Source organism: Rhopilema esculentum, chromosome 18 (genome assembly GCF_057945365.1).
Source record: "Rhopilema esculentum isolate cy_ngs chromosome 18, ASM5794536v1, whole genome shotgun sequence".
Classification (NCBI taxonomy): domain Eukaryota; kingdom Metazoa; phylum Cnidaria; class Scyphozoa; order Rhizostomeae; family Rhizostomatidae; genus Rhopilema; species Rhopilema esculentum.
In genome coordinates, this window is record NC_142832.1 from 8,246,357 (window position 1) to 8,264,045 (window position 17,689).

A 17,689-nucleotide genomic window follows, 5' to 3' on the forward strand; every position below is an offset into this window, starting at 1 on the left:
AAAATAAATTCTCGATCATAATCTGCCTTTTAATCTTTTTGCTTCATTCTTCTCCAACTTAAAAGTCATTTAGCTCGAAAGCGATAATTTTTCCCCACAATGATGGTTTTCTCTTCCCTCTTATCCTACGTCAGAATAAACCCCAGGCAATACAGGGAAAGCGACGTGGGCCCAAATAAAAGATCGTAGAACCCCCAATTTAAACTACCAACGCTAAATACAAATAAAGTATCACCGATTTTGCATACGTATTCCTTGCAAAGAACACAAGTACAATTGAACAATGAAAATTCCGATATTTGTTCTTGAATATTTGTAAAGTTCTTGCGCATCTGATTTCGTTTAGAACTGACTTTCACATTTGGCTACGTCTGTATGATACGGTATTAAATCCATATAATTTTTAATGTGGCTCCGCTGTGTTGAATCTGGAGATTCTTAACCTATATGGTGGCAACTAATGAGAACTAATAACAATATTCCAATGGCCTTTTAGGCTAGCCTTAATAATGTTGTCACAAGAGACTTCGATGATACCCGTAAACTTACTTTGAATTTCGGGGCCCTTTCTCGACGAATTTGCCCGGGCCCTAAATTTGGAGCCAGTCCGCCCCTGCTTAATTGTATAATTCCTCATGGACGTTGAAGTTTTTCGTTTTTGTAAATCTTTCATCAACGTATGATTCATATTTTCTTTAAAATTCGATTTACCCTTATTTGTTTTTGATTTTTATTGTAAGTGGAGATCGCGGCAGGCACACATCCTTCCCCCATACTTATGGTAGATGCATTATATTCGACAAATATTCCGATCAATTACAACATACCAAAAATAATAATCCCACATTAATGCAATCATTCATATAAAAGTAGCAAAAACTTACAAGTTAAACCAAAGATATGGTGTACAAAATTGCAAGGAATTATCGAATTTTTAGGCTCTATCTATTTGAAAACAAATTTTCAGTCTTTATATATTTCAAAATGAGTTTTCAGTCGATATCCCTTCCAAAATTTAGCAAGACAAAAAATAAACAGCTAAATTGTAATCTTTAGGCCTATTGAATTCTCTGAAATTACATACACTGCAATGTAGTACGCTGATCGACCTACCGTATTCTCTCTAATGAGCGCCCTCTCTCTAATGAGCGCTCCCTTTTTGAGCAAAATCTCCAATGAGCGCTCATTAGAGATGGTATTGGAATTCAAGATTGTATTCAAGATGCTACGCCAATGTTTATGTAAATCGACGAGGGTTCCGACTCGGAAGAAATTGACATCTTGTAATTTTTTTTGCTTTAACAAGTGTGATGCAAATTCAATATCAATCTTTGTAAAAACAATGATCGTTTGAATTTCGAAGCTCAGTTTTTTATTGGTGGATAGGTGGATAGCTCGGTTTTTATCTATCTATCTTCAATGAGCGCCCCTCTCCAATGAGCACCCCTCTCTAATGAGCGCCCCCTCTCTCAGGCCAAAGAATAAAATCAGTTTCCTCGGTGTTCATTGGAGAGAATACGGTGTCAAACCGGCTGAGAAACAACTGGCGACACAATAAGGAAATTTTTCTCGCCAAAAGGACAGTCTCTTTTGCAGTAGATGTTGTTAGAAATTGAGAATCACTGGATTAACGCCTTGATTTAAGTTATTTTACCTTGGCGCCTAAAGGAAAAATATCTGGTTTTGAAAATAGTACACGCAATATTTCTTCAAAACAGGGCACTTTTCACACTTTCTCCAAACAGGGGGGTCTGGGCCCTCGTGGCCCCCCGGCTCCGGCGCCCCTGCAATTGTATCTCAATAGGAAATTTCAGGTAAAATCTGCTTGGTGGAAGGAACGTTTTAGGTATTTCAGACACCTACATGTCATAAAATCAATAAAGGATCAAGCAAAAGTAGTTGCTCCGTTGGTTAAATATGATATTCCTTGATATGAATTAAGGTAAACAAACTAATGATTTGAAGATACGTATAATCGTGTTGGTTTCAATAGATTATAATTTTTTTCACAGTTTATTGCCGCTATTTTGAAAGATTTTCAAGTATCGCCAGTAATAAAATATTTAATCACTGAACAAATCTAAGAAGATTGTGACATGTTTGGTTCTCGTCTGTCCGTCATACCTGTAATATATCAAGCCGAGTACACACAAGAGAACAGGCACATTCACGCCAGAATCCAACTTGAATCACTATCTAAAACGAGGCTATAACAATAGGACTCAAAACTGAACGAATACATCACACTTTTCCTCCCTTAAAGAAAAACGTCCAACACTTATTGGATTTGCTTTTATTAAAGTCCTTTACTGTAATTTAAAAGTCCTTTTAGCAGATGAATGAACTAATACAACAACTCAACTACAAGTGTTGGGTGGACTACCAGCACTTGGAAAACAAGCAGAAAAGCATTATTCTGGCTTTTAGTTCCACCTGTTTTTTTATTTATTTACCCAAGTCCAAGTATCTTGGAGGTCTTCTGAATCTTGTTGGATAACATCTTTCAGGAGACTTTGCTGGTAAGCTCACATCAGGAGTCTTTGAAACTCTTACCTCAGGAGACTTTTGAACTTCTGACTCTATCTGTAACTCTTCCTTCTCTGGAGTCTTTTTATTGGGTAAATCTTTGTCCTCAATAACTGTTTCATCACATGCTTTCTCTAATTCAATTGGAGGTAATACATCTGGAATAACAGGTCGGCGGAATCACACTACTGAAAAGGTGTTCTATGTGCACAAATCTTATTCTTTGCCCACACTTTACCAAATATGTAAGAGATCCTTTCTTCTTTACAATGACTCCTGGGATCCACCTCTCCTTGCTATCTCTGTGATTTCTAACAAACACTGGTTGATTTTCTCTCAACTCACGACTTTTAACCCCCTTTTGGTCATGATACTTTATCTGCTGATGCTGTTTTTCTTCAACTGTACTAGCTAGGTTTGGTTTTACTAAACTTAACCTAGTCCGCAGAATTCTCTTTATAAATAACTCTGATGGTGCTTGCTTTGTAACTGAATGTGGCGTAGAACGATAAGTCAATAGAAAATCAGCTTCAGAGCTTTTCTCTCATGATCTAGCCACATCTTGTTTAGAGCTTGCTTTACTGTCTGCACTGCTCTCTCTGCAGCACCATTACTGGCTGGATGATAAGGTGGAATGAGAGTATGCTTAATTCCATTCCTCTTCAAGAACATTTCAAAATCTTCAGAAACAAACTGAGGACCATTATCGGAAACAAGTTCCTCTGGCAATCCATAGCTTGCAAAAATGTACCTTAGCTTATCTATGGTTGCTCCACTGGTTGTACTAGACATTTCGTGCACTTCAATCCATTTGGAATGAAGCTAATGTCTTGGAATGAAGATAAGTTTCCAATGTTGCTTGTTGGCCTAGGCAGTACCATTCAGCCCCAGATTCGCCGCCATAGCGATATATATCCCTGTGGTCATTTGTTATCCCTGTGGCGGCGAATCTGGGGCTGAATGGTACTGCCTAGGCCAACCAACAACATTTGAAACAAAGTGGTTGAAAAGTGACATTTATCAAGTAGAAATTGACAGGGAGCCACCTATTACTACATATTCTCTCAAATTATTGTCGTTTTGAGACATCTCATGCTTTATTAGACTCACATTGTGCAAAACGCGAATCTGGGGATGAATCTGGGGATGGAAAACACGCAAGACTAGGCCCACTAAAAATATCAAAAATCAATTGGCAGAAAAAAAATTTAATCGAGTGGAATTAGAAAGCAAATTCCAGAAATTGTCTTTTTTCTCTCCTGCGTCACTCCTATTGTTAGGCATGACCAAACATAGGGAACCAGCGTTATGGGCATGACTAAAACACAGGGCTTGGTCATGCTCATAGTTATGGGCATTTAAACATTTGACAGCTTTCACAACTCTTCAGAATTTCTTCTATCTGTGAATCAAGATTTGGCCACCAGATGTAAGTTCTGGCATACGCTTTAGTACGACAGATACCTTGGTGTGTTTCATGTTATTCTTCAAGCATTCTATTTCTATATTTTGGTGGAATAATCACCCTTGTACCCCACAATACACACCCCTGTTCTGCAGATAACTCTAACTTGCGACTGAAATATGGCCTTAACTCCTCAGTGCCACAAGCTTCTGGCCAACCATTCAAAACAAATGAAAGAACTCTTGACAAAGTGGATCTCTCCCTGTCTCTTGCTGTTTATCTTTAGCAGAAATTGGCAAAGAATCAGTAAACCTAACTTGACACACTGAAGGCTCTTTTCCTTCCTGTGAATTTTCACTTGGTAATCTAGAAAGTGCATCAGCATTTGCATGATCACTAGATTTCCTGTACAACAATTTGTATTGATAAGCTGCAAGGATCAAAGCCCAACGTTGCAATCTAGCTGCTGCTAGTGTTGGAATACCAGATTGTGCACCAAGAATAGAAAATAAGGGTTTATGATCTGTCACCAAAGAAAATGTTCTCCCATAGAGATACTTGTGAAATTTCTTTACCCCAAAAATCATTGCTAAGGCCTCTTTCTCTAATTGAGCATAATTTCTTTCACTTGAACTTAATGTTCTAGAAGCATATGCTATTGGTCTTTCTGAACCATCTTCCATTACATGTGATAGCACAGCTCCAACTTAATAACTGGATGCATCACAGTCCAGCTTTAAAGGCTTAGCCGTATCGTAATGCACTAGTACTTTACTGCTGCTCAACTGTGCTTTACAAGCTTCAAATGCTTTCTGACATGCTTCTGACCACTCAAATGGTACATACTTCCTTAACAGCTCATGCAAAGGGCCTAAAATGGAGGCAAGACTTCTTTAAAACCTCCCATAATAATTTATCAATCCAAGCCAGGATCTTAACTCTGTAACATTTGCTGGAGCAGGCGCATCAATAATGGCCCTGATTTTCTCTTCAGTTGGATGCAATCCTTCTTTGTCTATCTTGTATCCAAGGTAAGTGACAGAAGACTTGAAGAATTCACATTTACTGAGTTTAGCTTTAATGTTATGACTTTCAAGCCTCTGCAAAACTTCTGATAGGATCTCCTTATGCTTCTCAATAGATCTAGTTGTGAGCAGAGTATCATCCAAGTAACATACAACATTCTTCACACCAGACAACACCCTATCCATGACTGACTGAAATATGGAAGGTGCACTAGCGACACCAAAATTTTACCTTTCTATCCTAAACAGCCCCTATGTGAGTATTGATGGTTAACACATCTTTAGCATCCTCTTCAAGCTCTAACTGTTGATATGCATTGGACAAATCCAATTTGCTGAAATAAACTCCTCCTGAAAGTGTTGCAAATATGTCCTCAATCTAACACTGGATTCACTGAACCTTTATAATCCCCACAAATTCTGACTCTACCATCAGTTTTTTGAACTACCACAATTGGAGAAGCCCATTCACTATGCATCGCTGGTGCCATAATGCCATCTTTGGTCAAACGATTAAGTTCCTTCTCCACAATCTCCTTCAAAGAAAAAAGAACAGGACAGGCCTTCTTAAAAACAGGCTTAGCATCTTTCTTAAGAAGTAAGTCTGCTTTATATCCTTTTATAACACCATGCTGAGCATCAAAAACATCCTTGTACTTTTTAACCAATTCCTCACCCAAACCGTAATTTACCACAAACAGCTGATTCCAATCAAGCTTAATTTCCATCAACCAGTTTCTTCCTAACAAAGCTGGTTTGTCACCATCAACAACAACCAATGGTAACTTAGCCTTTTGACCTTTTAAACTCAACATCAACCAAAATTTCACCCTTAGTTGCAAGAACCTCTCCAGAATAAGAATGAAGTTGCTTTGTAAATGAACCCAAGGGCACATGTGGCAAAAACTTCTCATAAAAAGCATTTCCAACAACTGAAACTACTGCTCCAGTGTCAATTTCCATAGTCAAAGGAAAACCATTGACAGAAACTGTTTCTTGCAAGGTAGCCCTAGAATCACCTCTACAAGTAAAGATTGTATGCAAATCTTCATCACTACTATACCCAACATTACTGGATGAAGTACCAAGAAAACTTTTTTTCACAGATGGTACAGTTTTCTTCTTTTCACTTCTACACCTCTTTGCAGAGTGACCTTGTTTAGAGCAATTAAAACATTTCAATGACTTAAATTTGCAATCATATGCATTATGTTTATCTCTTCCAAATCGCCAACACTCTTTAGCAGGTTTAGATGCTGAAGCACTTGCTTTTGCCTTCTTTTTGTGTTTATGTTCCACCTTGTTAACTCCTAATCCACCACTTGAACTTGATGGTTGCAAATCAACTGCATTCTTTTGGGCTAATTCCATTGCAACAGTGATTCTTTGTGCCTTGTCAAAGGTAAGGTCAATTTCTGTTAAAAGCTTCCTCTGAATAGTATCTGAACGCAAACCACAAACAAGCCTGTCCCGCAAAGCAATTGACAAAAAATCCCAAAAGTCACAAGTACTTGCAAGTTTCTTCAACTCAACAATATAATCTGAAATAGACTCATTTTCATGTTGATTTCTCTTGTAAAAACGAAAACGCTCTGCAATCACTAATGTCTTTGGTTTAAAATGAGCAGTTAATGTAGCTTTCAGCTCATCATACGACTTACTTGAAGGTATATCTGGGGTCATCAAATTTCTCAACACCGAATATGTTGAAGGTCCAATTCCACTCAAAAGCACAGCACTTTTCTTGGATGCTTCAGTAATATCATTTGCGATGAAAAACTGTTCCAGCCTTTCCACATAACAAGCCCAGTCCTCCTTCCCTTCATTGCAAGGACCAACCTGTCCTAGCACCTGTGTCATGCTAATGCCACGTCAGCATTCAAGCGAACAAAATGGGCCTAAGAAGTCAGAGCTCGTCTTTACCACTCAACTCGTTTAGCTGGCCTACTTGAGTTTTCCGTTTCAACAAAAAACTGGAAACTTCCACCACAGTCCTGTTTGTAACCATTAAAACATAATGTGAGGACCCGAAACCGTTTCTCGTCGCCAATTTGTAATATATCAAGCCGAGTACACACGAGAGAACAGGCACATTCACGCTAGAATCCAACTTGAATCATTATCTAAAACGAGGCTATAACAATACGACTCAAAACTGAACGAATACATCACAATACTCTGTATAAAACCTCGTAGAAATGAAATGAAATCACATAGTAATAACGTGAAAGCCGACTCTATTACAGACCTAAAGGGGCCTGTCTGAAGCCAATAGCGCAGCGAGGGGGCAAGGCACTCCCCCCCCCAATGCTAAGAAAGTTGGTATCTGAGAAAACTGCAAATCAGAGAGAGTGGGGGTGATGGTGGTTCATATTGTAGTAAAGCTTAATTTTTATGGCAAAAGAAAAGCCTGGTCAAAGAAATGATAGAGAAGGGGCGTTGGGGATGTTTTCGAGTTTTATTGGGACAACAATAGCGCCGACTCGTTCATTGATTCACAGCTCTTTTCCGGAAGTGTAGCAAAGCTACAGCCTAAGATACCTATCTATCAGGTAAGTGATAACATACAATCTTTGTGGAAAATTGCAAGACATCAGAAAATATTATATGCATCTGGTTGAGGAATCAGGTGACATTCCAGGTTGCGTTTTATTTGTCATGTTATTAGTTGATTTGAGTTTCGCAAACGTGAATCAATGTTGTTTGCTTTGAGGTAATTGTGATACTACGACAAAGCGTCAATTGAAGTGTTGAGATATTCGCTTTGTTTTTTACGCGAGTTATCGCATCGCAGCCCCTTTTGTGATTTTTCTGAAGGAAGAATAGTTCAAAGAGGCGTGCAAATGCCTGTCAAAGTTCTTGGAACATCAACAAAAATTTTAACATAATATATAAAATGAAAGAAAAGTAAAATTCATTTTTTAAGAACACAATTCCAAGCTGCAAAAGATAGCTTTCAACGAGTGTGACGAATTTCGTAAAACATTTTCTAAATTTTCATGAAATACATTGCCTTTTTTTGTACAATACTTTCCTTGCTTCCATAGCCACTCTTGTTTACCGTATTCTATCATATTTTTGGCCCCATTAGAGAGTGGGGCTTATTGAGAAAAGATAAAAAATCCACCAACAAAAATTGAGCTTTGGAATTCAAACAATGATTGTTTTTAGACAAATCAATCACACCTGTTATGGGCATAATAATTACAAGATTTCAATTTCACCCGAGTCGAAATCCTAGTAGATTTGCATAAATACTGGTGTGGCATCTTGAATATTCAAATTGTCAATACCTTCAAATTTATTTTTGTGTAATTCTGTCTGTAGTGGCAAAAGATTTTCCAAATTGAAACAGCATAGGTTTTATTCAATATATTTAAACTTATTACTATTGTAAAGATTAGCTGGTCTCTATATGTTTTCAAAATATTTGGGGGGCGCTTAATGGAGGGTGGGTGCTGATTAGAAAAATTTTGCTCAAAAGGGGGGCGTGCATTAAAGAAGGACGCTCCTTGGAAAAAATACGCTACTTAACATCGCTACCGAAAATGGGCGTGGTCAATTTGTTGGGTGTGTCTCCTTTAACTGAGCACCGGTCAAGAAATTTCCTGGATCCGCCCCTGAGGCGTTATCTTATTAAGAATTATCCAGAAATTTAGTTTCAAATTTTTGAGGAATGCAGTTCTGATTGAAATATTCTGAAACAAATTTACAGCATAATTCCTGGGATCTAGAAAATGCTAGGTTTTTGACAGTAGCATCAAACACACAGTATATGTGGATTTGTTTCTCATCAATTAAACTTTTTATTTTATTAATTTCAAAGAGAGGGCTTTCATACCAAAGAAAGAAATTCGTACCCTGATACCAAAATATTGCACAGCAAAGTTGCTTAACGAGGAGATACGTGGCATGTTTAACGTTCTTCAAAGGGAGGAGCCAGCTTTATATTCGTTCGTCTCTTGGTGTGAGGATGGTTTTGACTCTTTACACAGCATAACATCAGCTGTTCAGTCATTGCTCCAGTGTATTTCTTCAACCTCTCTTGTTTGCTCTTATTGTCAACCTATAGACGAAATATTCGCAGCTTCTGATGCATTAATTCGAACGGGTCAAGTAGGAGAAAATGCATCAGCTTTGCTGGTGTTTCAACAGAATGCTCTAGTTACTTTCAAAATCCTCTCTGTTGTCAGATCGTCGAAGACCCCATCCCAGTCAAAAGAGCTCCTGGGGGAAGTAAAAAAAGAGGTCTACAGTCTTTTGAAAGAGCAAAGCACAAACTTTATCCTGATCAAGAAAATTAATCTCAAGAGACACCAAACGCTTCTTTTGAAATATTTCAAACACGCTTGAGCAAGGTTTATTTTTCTTGCATTTTCCCAGGAGTTTTTTATTTGCTATTATTGCGGGCCGGTTTGATAAAAATTTGCACGGGCCAAAAAATTAGCCAGTCCGCCCCTGAAAGTAGACACGTAGGAGCTAAGAAGTGAAACGCATCATATAAACCAATACAGAGGTGGAGGGTCAAAAGTTATAACTTCCTGATCGCAAAAAAGTCGGCCTAAAATCAACTGCAGTGCATGTAAAGAGAAGACCCTTGCGTATTTAAATGACGGAAGTTACAATATTATGACGACAACATTTTACTAATAGAAATGATAGAAATGAAAAAGAACTTCATCTTACCGTTATCCACACCTAATGAGTTGAAAAACTGTAGCCCTTAGTAATGTTGATGGAATTTTTACGAACAAAGCGGAGTTTGAAATCCTAATCATTAATCCACAAAAAAGACTGAATCGAGAAACCTCTATTAGGCGCCATTACAAAGGCCACCCAAATGTCAAAGGTCAAGCACATCTCGCGGAAAATGTTTTGGACAGCTATGGCTAATGATGGAACACAGCGTTGCGCTTTTGGTTTTAATAAGAAAAGAAAGCTGAAAATAGACGCCGAATTATTCAGAAGTGATGGCGATGGAAGTTCAGATGAAAAATCCAAAATAAAATTCAAATTGCCAAGAACTTTTCACTCGTAAGTTATCATTTCAGTTTGTGTATTTTAGGCCCGTTTCATTTGGCAAAGGTCGAGCGGAATTTGTCTCTTTGTTTCATCATATTCCACAATCTATGCAAACTTTGACCTCCAATAAATCCTATATTAGTGATGTTTTTTATTTCTCAGGTTTCTAATTGATTATGGTAAAATAAAGAGATGTACAATGTATGCGCCACGAGAACTGGATTCATAGCAAGAATTTCAGAATTTGCTCCGACCACTTCAAGGAAGAAATTATTGACCGATCAGCCAATAATTTATGCAGAACATTTAAAACAGGTTAATCTTGAATTTGATTTTACTTAGATATTCTCTAACACTTTTCATTTTCTCATTTTCATTTCAAAAATCTTTACACACGAGTTCCTAATCAGTTATAATACAAAAAAAATAAACTACTTTGATTACAATAACTTCTTTAATATATATAAAATAAAGATGTTGCTGTTCTACCTAGGGATCGTGTTTTGTTTTGGGAATTTATTAACTTTGCAGGAATCATTTCAAGTTTCTTTTAAACATAGAAATTGGGGGCTCATTCTGATGTTTCTTGGAATCTCATTCCATGTTTAGCCCCAGAGTAAAAGAAACTTCCCTTCGAGAATTCCAAATTTTGTCTTGGGATGTCAATATCAAGCTGATTCCTTTTCGAATACCTGGATATCTCTGATCTAGTGATAAATTTACCTTTAAGGCTGTCAGGGCAAAGACCGTTCATCATTTTGTATTTCATTATGGCCCTGTCATATTTAATTAGATTCGAAACTGAAAGCCATTTACAGATCCACCCGTCCTCAAATTTAGCACTTTCAATTAATGTTTGAGCCCTGTCTTGAAGACGCTGAAGATGTTCAAGTTTTGTAGCGGACAGACTTTAATTCATCTTAGATGGCTCTCGAAAAGTGCCCTGTAAACCTGGTCCAATTTCGACTGTGGGAGTATGTTTTTAAGTTTCCTCAACGAAGAAAGACCACTCTTAAGTTTACACTTAAGCCTCTTGTACTGCTTCTTCCAAGATAGGTTTTCATCGATAGTGACCCCAAGATATTTTACTTCATGGGCTCGTTGGATTTTTTCTCCATTTATTTCCACGTTTATCTCCCCCTGGATATGGTTAATTCGTCTTTTATGACCAATTACCATATATTCAGTTTTATTGGTGTTCAGACTAAGCTTATTTTGCCGCACCCACTCTGCAATGTTCTTACCCTCAGTTTTTAAGTCATTTCACAGTTCCTCAATGTCTTTTGCAGAGTATGTTATTCTAGTGTCGTCTGCATACATATTTGTTGAGCTTTTCTCTAAGCATCGCTCAAAATCATTTACGTATAGGATGAAAGGAGGGCCCAAGGCACGACACTGTCTAATATTATCGTGGTTCGGTCGTGTCACTGGGGAGGATAGTGGGCTTAACCCCTTAAAAAGCATCGAATTGGTTGGAAAATTTCGGAAACCTCAGTATTTTGTCGGATTTTCAAAAATAATTTTACCTTATGCTTAGGCCACCCCTCCCTAAAAAAAGTTTTCTTCACAAACAATTTTTTTTCACTTTTTCTGCGTCCTTGCTGACGTTTATAAATGAATAAAAAAAGTTCAAAACATTTATATGAAAAAACAACACTTTGCAAGAGGGCAAAAATTTCAACATCTTTTTCTCTGAATTTGGAAGAAGTGGAATAACGCTAGCTGGAAGGTTGAAAGGGTGGAGTAGACTTTTATGGGTATTCAACATTTGAAATCTAAGATTTAACCATAGGAGAGTTGCCTAAAAGTTTGACAAATTAAATCATCTTTGGTACCACACAGCAAAACATGGTGGCAAAAAAACTTTGTTCTTCGATATGTTGTAGTTCACTTGGATCTAGCAGCCATACACCTTCATCCTTCCTTGCCCTTAAAGACAGAGGAGGCCTATTTAAGTATCAGTCAGTCTCGTTCTCTCTTTATAAATACCCCTTCTATCCCAGTGGTCATGGCAAATGATGCCACCTCAGTATGGTTGTACCCAGCCACCACTTATAGCAATGTCAAAGATTTCTACACAAAATCCTACCTATTCCTTGTGCTTATAGAGAGAATGAAACCCCTTCTATCCCAGTGGAAATTCGGAAAAAGAATCCAAAATAAAATTCAAATTCTCCAGAACTTTTCATTCGTAAGTTATCATTTCGGTTTGGGTAATTTAGGCCCGTTTCATTTGGCAAAGGTTGAGCGGAATTTGTCTCTTTGTCTCATTATATTCATCAAGCTATCCAAAGTTTGACTTACAAAAAATTCTATATTAGTGATGTTTTTTATTTCTCAGGTTTCTAATTGATTATGGTAAAATACAGAGATGTACAATATATGCGCCACGAGAACTGGATTCATAGCAAGTATTTTCAGAATTTGCTCCGACCACTTCAAGGAAGAAATTATTGACCGATCAGCAAATAATTTAAAGTTGAAATTGAATGCTGTACCAACGATGTTCAAAATTTTGCAAGACATTTGAAACAGGTGAATCTTGAATTTTATTTTATTTTGATACTTTGTAACACTTCACTATCTATTAAAATCGTGGTTCGCTTGTCTGGCTGGGAAGGATAGTGGGCTTAGCCCCTTAAAAAGCATCGAATTGGTTGGAAAATTTTGGAAACCTTAGTAGTTTGTTGGATTTTCAACGAAAATTTTACCTTATGCTTAGGCCACCCCTCCCTAAAATAAAATTTACGCAAACAATTTTTTTCACTTTTTCTGCGTCCTTGCTGACGTTTATAAATGAATCAAAAAAGTTCAAAACAATTTATATAAAAAAACAACACTTTGCATGGGGGCAAAAATTTGAACATATTTTTGCTCTGAATTTGGAAGAAGTGGAATAACGCAAGCTAGAAAATTCAAAAAGTGGAGTAGACTTTTATGGGTATTCAATATTTTAAATCTAAGATTTACTGATACGAGATGTGCCTGGAGGTTTAACAAATAAAATCATTCTTGATACCTCACCACAAAACATGGTGGCAAAAAAACTTTGTTCTTTGACATGTTGTAGTTCACTTGGATCTAGCAGCCATACCCCTTCATCCTTTCTTGATGCCTAATTAAGTATCAGTGAGCCTCATTTTCTCTTTATAAATACCCCTTCTATCCCAGTGGTCATGGCAAAAGATGCCACCTTAGTATGGTTTCACCCAGCTACAAGAAACAACTATATTAAAAGTCTCAACACAAAATCCTACCTATTCCTTGTGCTTATAGAGAGAAGAAAACCCCTTCTATCCTAGTGCCCATGGCAAATGATGCCACCCCCGTATGGCTGTACCAAGCCATTACGAATAACTATGTTAAATATTTATACACAAAATCCTAACTATTCCTTGTGCTTATAGAGAAAGAAAAACCCCTTCTATCCTATTGCCCTTGGCAGATAATGCCACCTCCATATGGTTGTCCCCAGCCATTCCAAAAAACCATGTTATAAAATTTATGCACAAAATCCTAGCTATTCGTTGTGCCTATAGAGAGACGGAAACCCCTTCTATCCAAGTGCCAATGGCAAATAATGCCACCCCCGTATAGTTATACCCAACCATCACAAATAACCATGTTAAAAATTTATACACAAATTCCTACCTATTCCTTGTGTTTATAGAAAGATGGAAACCCCTTCTATCCAAGTGCCCATGGCAAATGATGCCACCCCCGTATGGTTATACCCAGTCATCACAAATAACCATGTTAAAATTTTATACAAAAATTCCTACCTATTCCTTGTGCTTACAGAGAGACGGCAATCCCTTCTATCCAAGTTGACATGGCAAATGATGCCACCTAGGAAGTGCTACCTAGCCATCATTTATAACCATGTTAAAAACTTATACACAGAATCATAGCGATTCCTTGTGCTTATAGAGAGAAGGAAAGTCCTACTATCCAAGTGCCCATGGCAAATGATGCAATCTAGAAAGTTGTACCAAGCCACCACATATAATCAAGTAAAAAATTATACACGGAATCCTACCTATACCTTGTGCTTATAGAGAGACGGAAACCCCTTCTATCCAAGTGCCCATGGCAAACGATGCCACCTCAGTATGATAGTTCCCAGCGACCACAAAAAACCATGTTAAAATTCATAAACAGAATCCTACCAATTCCTTGTTCTTATAGAGAGACGAAAACCCCTTCTATCCAAGTACCCATGGCAGTTGATGCCACCTAGGAAGCTGTACCCAGCCATCATAACTAAGTAGGTAAGCATACGAGGATATCAACTCGGCTGGCACTGCGCAGCAGGGTGATATGCAGGAAGAGGAGTCTGCGTAGGAGATCACTGTGTAGGAGGATGTCATGTAGGATGAGGAGGTGTTTTTTTTAGATTTTAGGTGTTCAGCGCATGCGCAGTAGGTCCTATGGTGATGCCGAAGCCAGAATTGTTATCAGTGTATGTGATTACCTATATGTACCATGTTTCAAATCAATCAGAGCAAGTTGAGTTTTTCGCATGCGCAGTAGGTCCTTTGGTGATGCCGATACCAGAACTTGCATCAGGGTATGTGATTAACTATATGTTTAGTAAAAGCGTTGTTGTTTCTTTTACTAACTAATTTGTGTGTTAGTTTGTATATATATAACTTCTCACCTAGGTGTGTGCAGAAGCGAAGAGTTGAGACGACTTGTTTTTCTCTGTACCAGAACTCGATTAATCATTTTTACTATCTGCACAACTATAATAAAACAGCTCATTATAGGGGATTAACTAAAACAAAGCGAATAGAAAAGCTAGGATAAAAAGCGAAAGTAAATTCAATAGGAATATAAGCTGTTGTTCGTAAGTGCAAATATGTGGCTGGGTATATGGCTGATTAGGTGCGAATAAAATGTCGTATTATAAGTTCAATATATATGTACCAAGTTTCAAATCGATCAGAGCAAGTTGATTTTGCGTATGCGCAGTAGATCCTTTGGTGATACAAAGCCCAAATTTGACACCAGAGTATCTGATTATCTACATATATACGAAGTTTCAAGTCTATAAGATCAAGTGCTTGGATAATTGAATGTATAAGACAATCGAAGGAATTCATATTTCGAAAATCGAAATATATAGCGTTTGTGCCCCTACAAGAAATGATAATAATGGAGGAGTCTGATTTGTTTCGAATAACAGAACTTAAACACGTATACACCGGCATAAAAGACTGAAGCACAAGCAATCCACCTCTTTTCGCGGTTATCGTGGTTAGAGAAAGACATACGTACTTTTCAAAGTGAATTTAACAGGTGATTTACCTTTACTTTCAACACTATTTCATTAGATGCTTATACTTGTTTTTAATTTCTTATACTTGCTTTTTATTGTTAATAGTCAATTTTTTTAATTACTTGCAATAGCTTATATTCTTTTTGTTGCCCACCTGAAGTGAAATAGGCTGGTCTCCACGACTCAGCACTTTGAAGTAAGGTATAGGGGTGCTGAGAGACGTCGTTTCAGGTACCTTAGGTTATTGTGTTTGTGTGCTTACAATCCTCCGTTCAGTGCTTAGTACCGACCTTAGTCCATTGACTTTGTACACATGAGTATTGAATAGTCATCTTGTTGAGGTCTAAAGATGTGCACGGGGAGCGTTTGTTACACTTACCAATAATTAGGAACAATTAGTTTTTTTTTTCTTTTCATTTTATTCCCTGATTTATTTCCCGATTTATTCCAAATATATAACAATTTAATAAATACCACTACCTTAAATGTTTAGATTACAATGAAGTACCAAAGCGACGATATGGTAGCAAATAACGCTAGAGAGATAAGATTGAGGAGGAGTGGGTATATCCTAAGGTCAATGAGATCAGTAAATCGGAGGATGCGGTGAGTACATTTTTACTTCAACATTTTTTGAATTTGAAACTATTAATTTTTACAACCATCATTTTTTCAAGTGATGCAACAACATTAGTGGTTGGATTGGGTAATTTTTAGATACAGGTTGTGATGTTAGGGTGTTTTATTTCAGGGAACTAACAAACATGTTCCCCGAAGCGGCAACAACATCCGATGATACAGACATTGGGGAGGAGCACAGCAGGGAGGAGATGAATGCGAGCGGAGGAGGAGGAGGAGACGAATGCGAGCGGCAACCTTCATCGGAACAGCCCTGAGGATGGAGGTGGAGGAGCGGTCACAACAAGCGCAATCACCGGAATCAACGCCACCCCCCACATCACCAGAAGCAACGCCGCCCCATTAAACGAAAGTCATTAATCATATTTGCTAAGTAATAACTCAATATAACACTTGTCTTCAAATTTATGTGATATATCTTCCAATGTTTCCCAATCAAAAATTTGTTTGTTAATTGTCTTTTTCTCAGATGTTATTACTGTGTGTGTTGGTGGGTTCACCTTCCTAACTACCCTGTCATTCTCGAGCATTGCCAAGTCTAATAATGGAACACTGTTTTTACTGAATATAAGATCAGAACACACAGCAATGACACTTTTATTTATACTTATTTCTTTCTTTGGAAATAAAATGCATCCAATCATACTACATTTTGCAACATTTGTTATAGAGTTTGGTAAATTCAAACTTCTTCTATTTAACGTTAAACAAATTTCATTACTCATATTACTGGTCTTATCTTCACAGTAATCGGGGTCTCTCCAATATATTGCTTTGGTGAATAGAATGATGGTAGTTTTATAGGGCTGTCTTCATCATCCGTTAACTTGATTGAGATATGTTGAAATTGAAGGTTTTCTATTGGTGTAAATATGATGCTCTTCGGTTCATAATATTTCACATATGTGTCAACTTGTGTATCATAAAATGTTAACTTTCGCAGAACTCTCTTCTTATCAAGACCTGCTAGGTAGTTATTTTCCAAAATGTCACATTTCACATTGATAGCTGATTCTGGAATAATGTTTATGCCATCCTTTATTCTTCGAGCACAATTAATTTTAGTATATTGCACCGATTGATTGTTTGTTTCCTCTTTATATAGATACAATGTCATGATTTGACTGGGAAAAAAGTTATCGTGTAATTGGTATTTAGGAACTTTAATCACACCAAGATTAAGCTTCTTTTCAGGGGTTGGTGAATGTTCGCATTCGCTGTTGAAATTCGGAAGACACACCAGGAATTGAGTGACAATTCTCTAATTAAAGACACTCTAATAAACACCTTGAAGACTGACAGAGTGCAGACATCGATAGAAAATAATAGTGGCTTCGAGAGACTGTGTAAATTTATTGTGGATGGGAGAACCCCTCATGACCGAGAAGAAATCAGACACTTGTGCAAACTCTTTCTGCTAATCTCCATCAGTAGTTCAATTGTTGTCACAATATTTAGCCATGTTGGTTTTATTTTACTTAAAAGATTTATGAAGTAAAAAAAAATCTGTCTCAGAAATGTTACTGTCTTTTTATGTGAAACCTCTATAACTACTGCGCATGCGCAAAACACCTAAAATCTCAAAAACTTTTTTAATCTCAAAAAACGACTCCTCATCCTACACGACATCCCCCCACACAGTGAACTCCTACGCATTCACCTCCTCCTGCAAATCACCCTGCTTCGCAGTGCCAGCTGAGTTGATATCCTCGTATACTTACCTACTTATATAACCATGTTAAAAATTGATACACAGAATCCTAACGATTCCTTGTGCTTATAGAGAGACGG

The 17,689-nt window shown here is 37.4% G+C and overlaps 2 protein-coding genes across 2 annotated transcripts in view; one reads left to right on the forward strand and one right to left on the reverse strand.

Annotated features, from left to right (window-relative positions):
- Positions 1–5,742: 5,742 nt before the first annotated feature.
- On the reverse strand, positions 5,743–6,816 carry LOC135696403 (uncharacterized). The gene has a single exon (XM_089113791.1). The coding sequence runs from the start codon at positions 6,814–6,816 to the stop codon at positions 5,743–5,745; it is 1,074 nt and encodes a 357-aa protein (XP_088969917.1).
- A 2,348-nt stretch (positions 6,817–9,164) lies between these two features.
- The window catches only part of LOC135683520 (uncharacterized), a 44,240-nt gene continuing 35,715 nt past the window's right edge, over positions 9,165–17,689 (forward strand). Inside the window, exons 1-3 of the mRNA XM_089113811.1 lie at positions 9,165–9,990; positions 10,141–10,293; positions 12,320–12,513. The gene's annotated coding sequence lies outside the window, so the exon portion shown is untranslated. The remainder of the gene's footprint in view (positions 9,991–10,140; positions 10,294–12,319; positions 12,514–17,689) is intronic.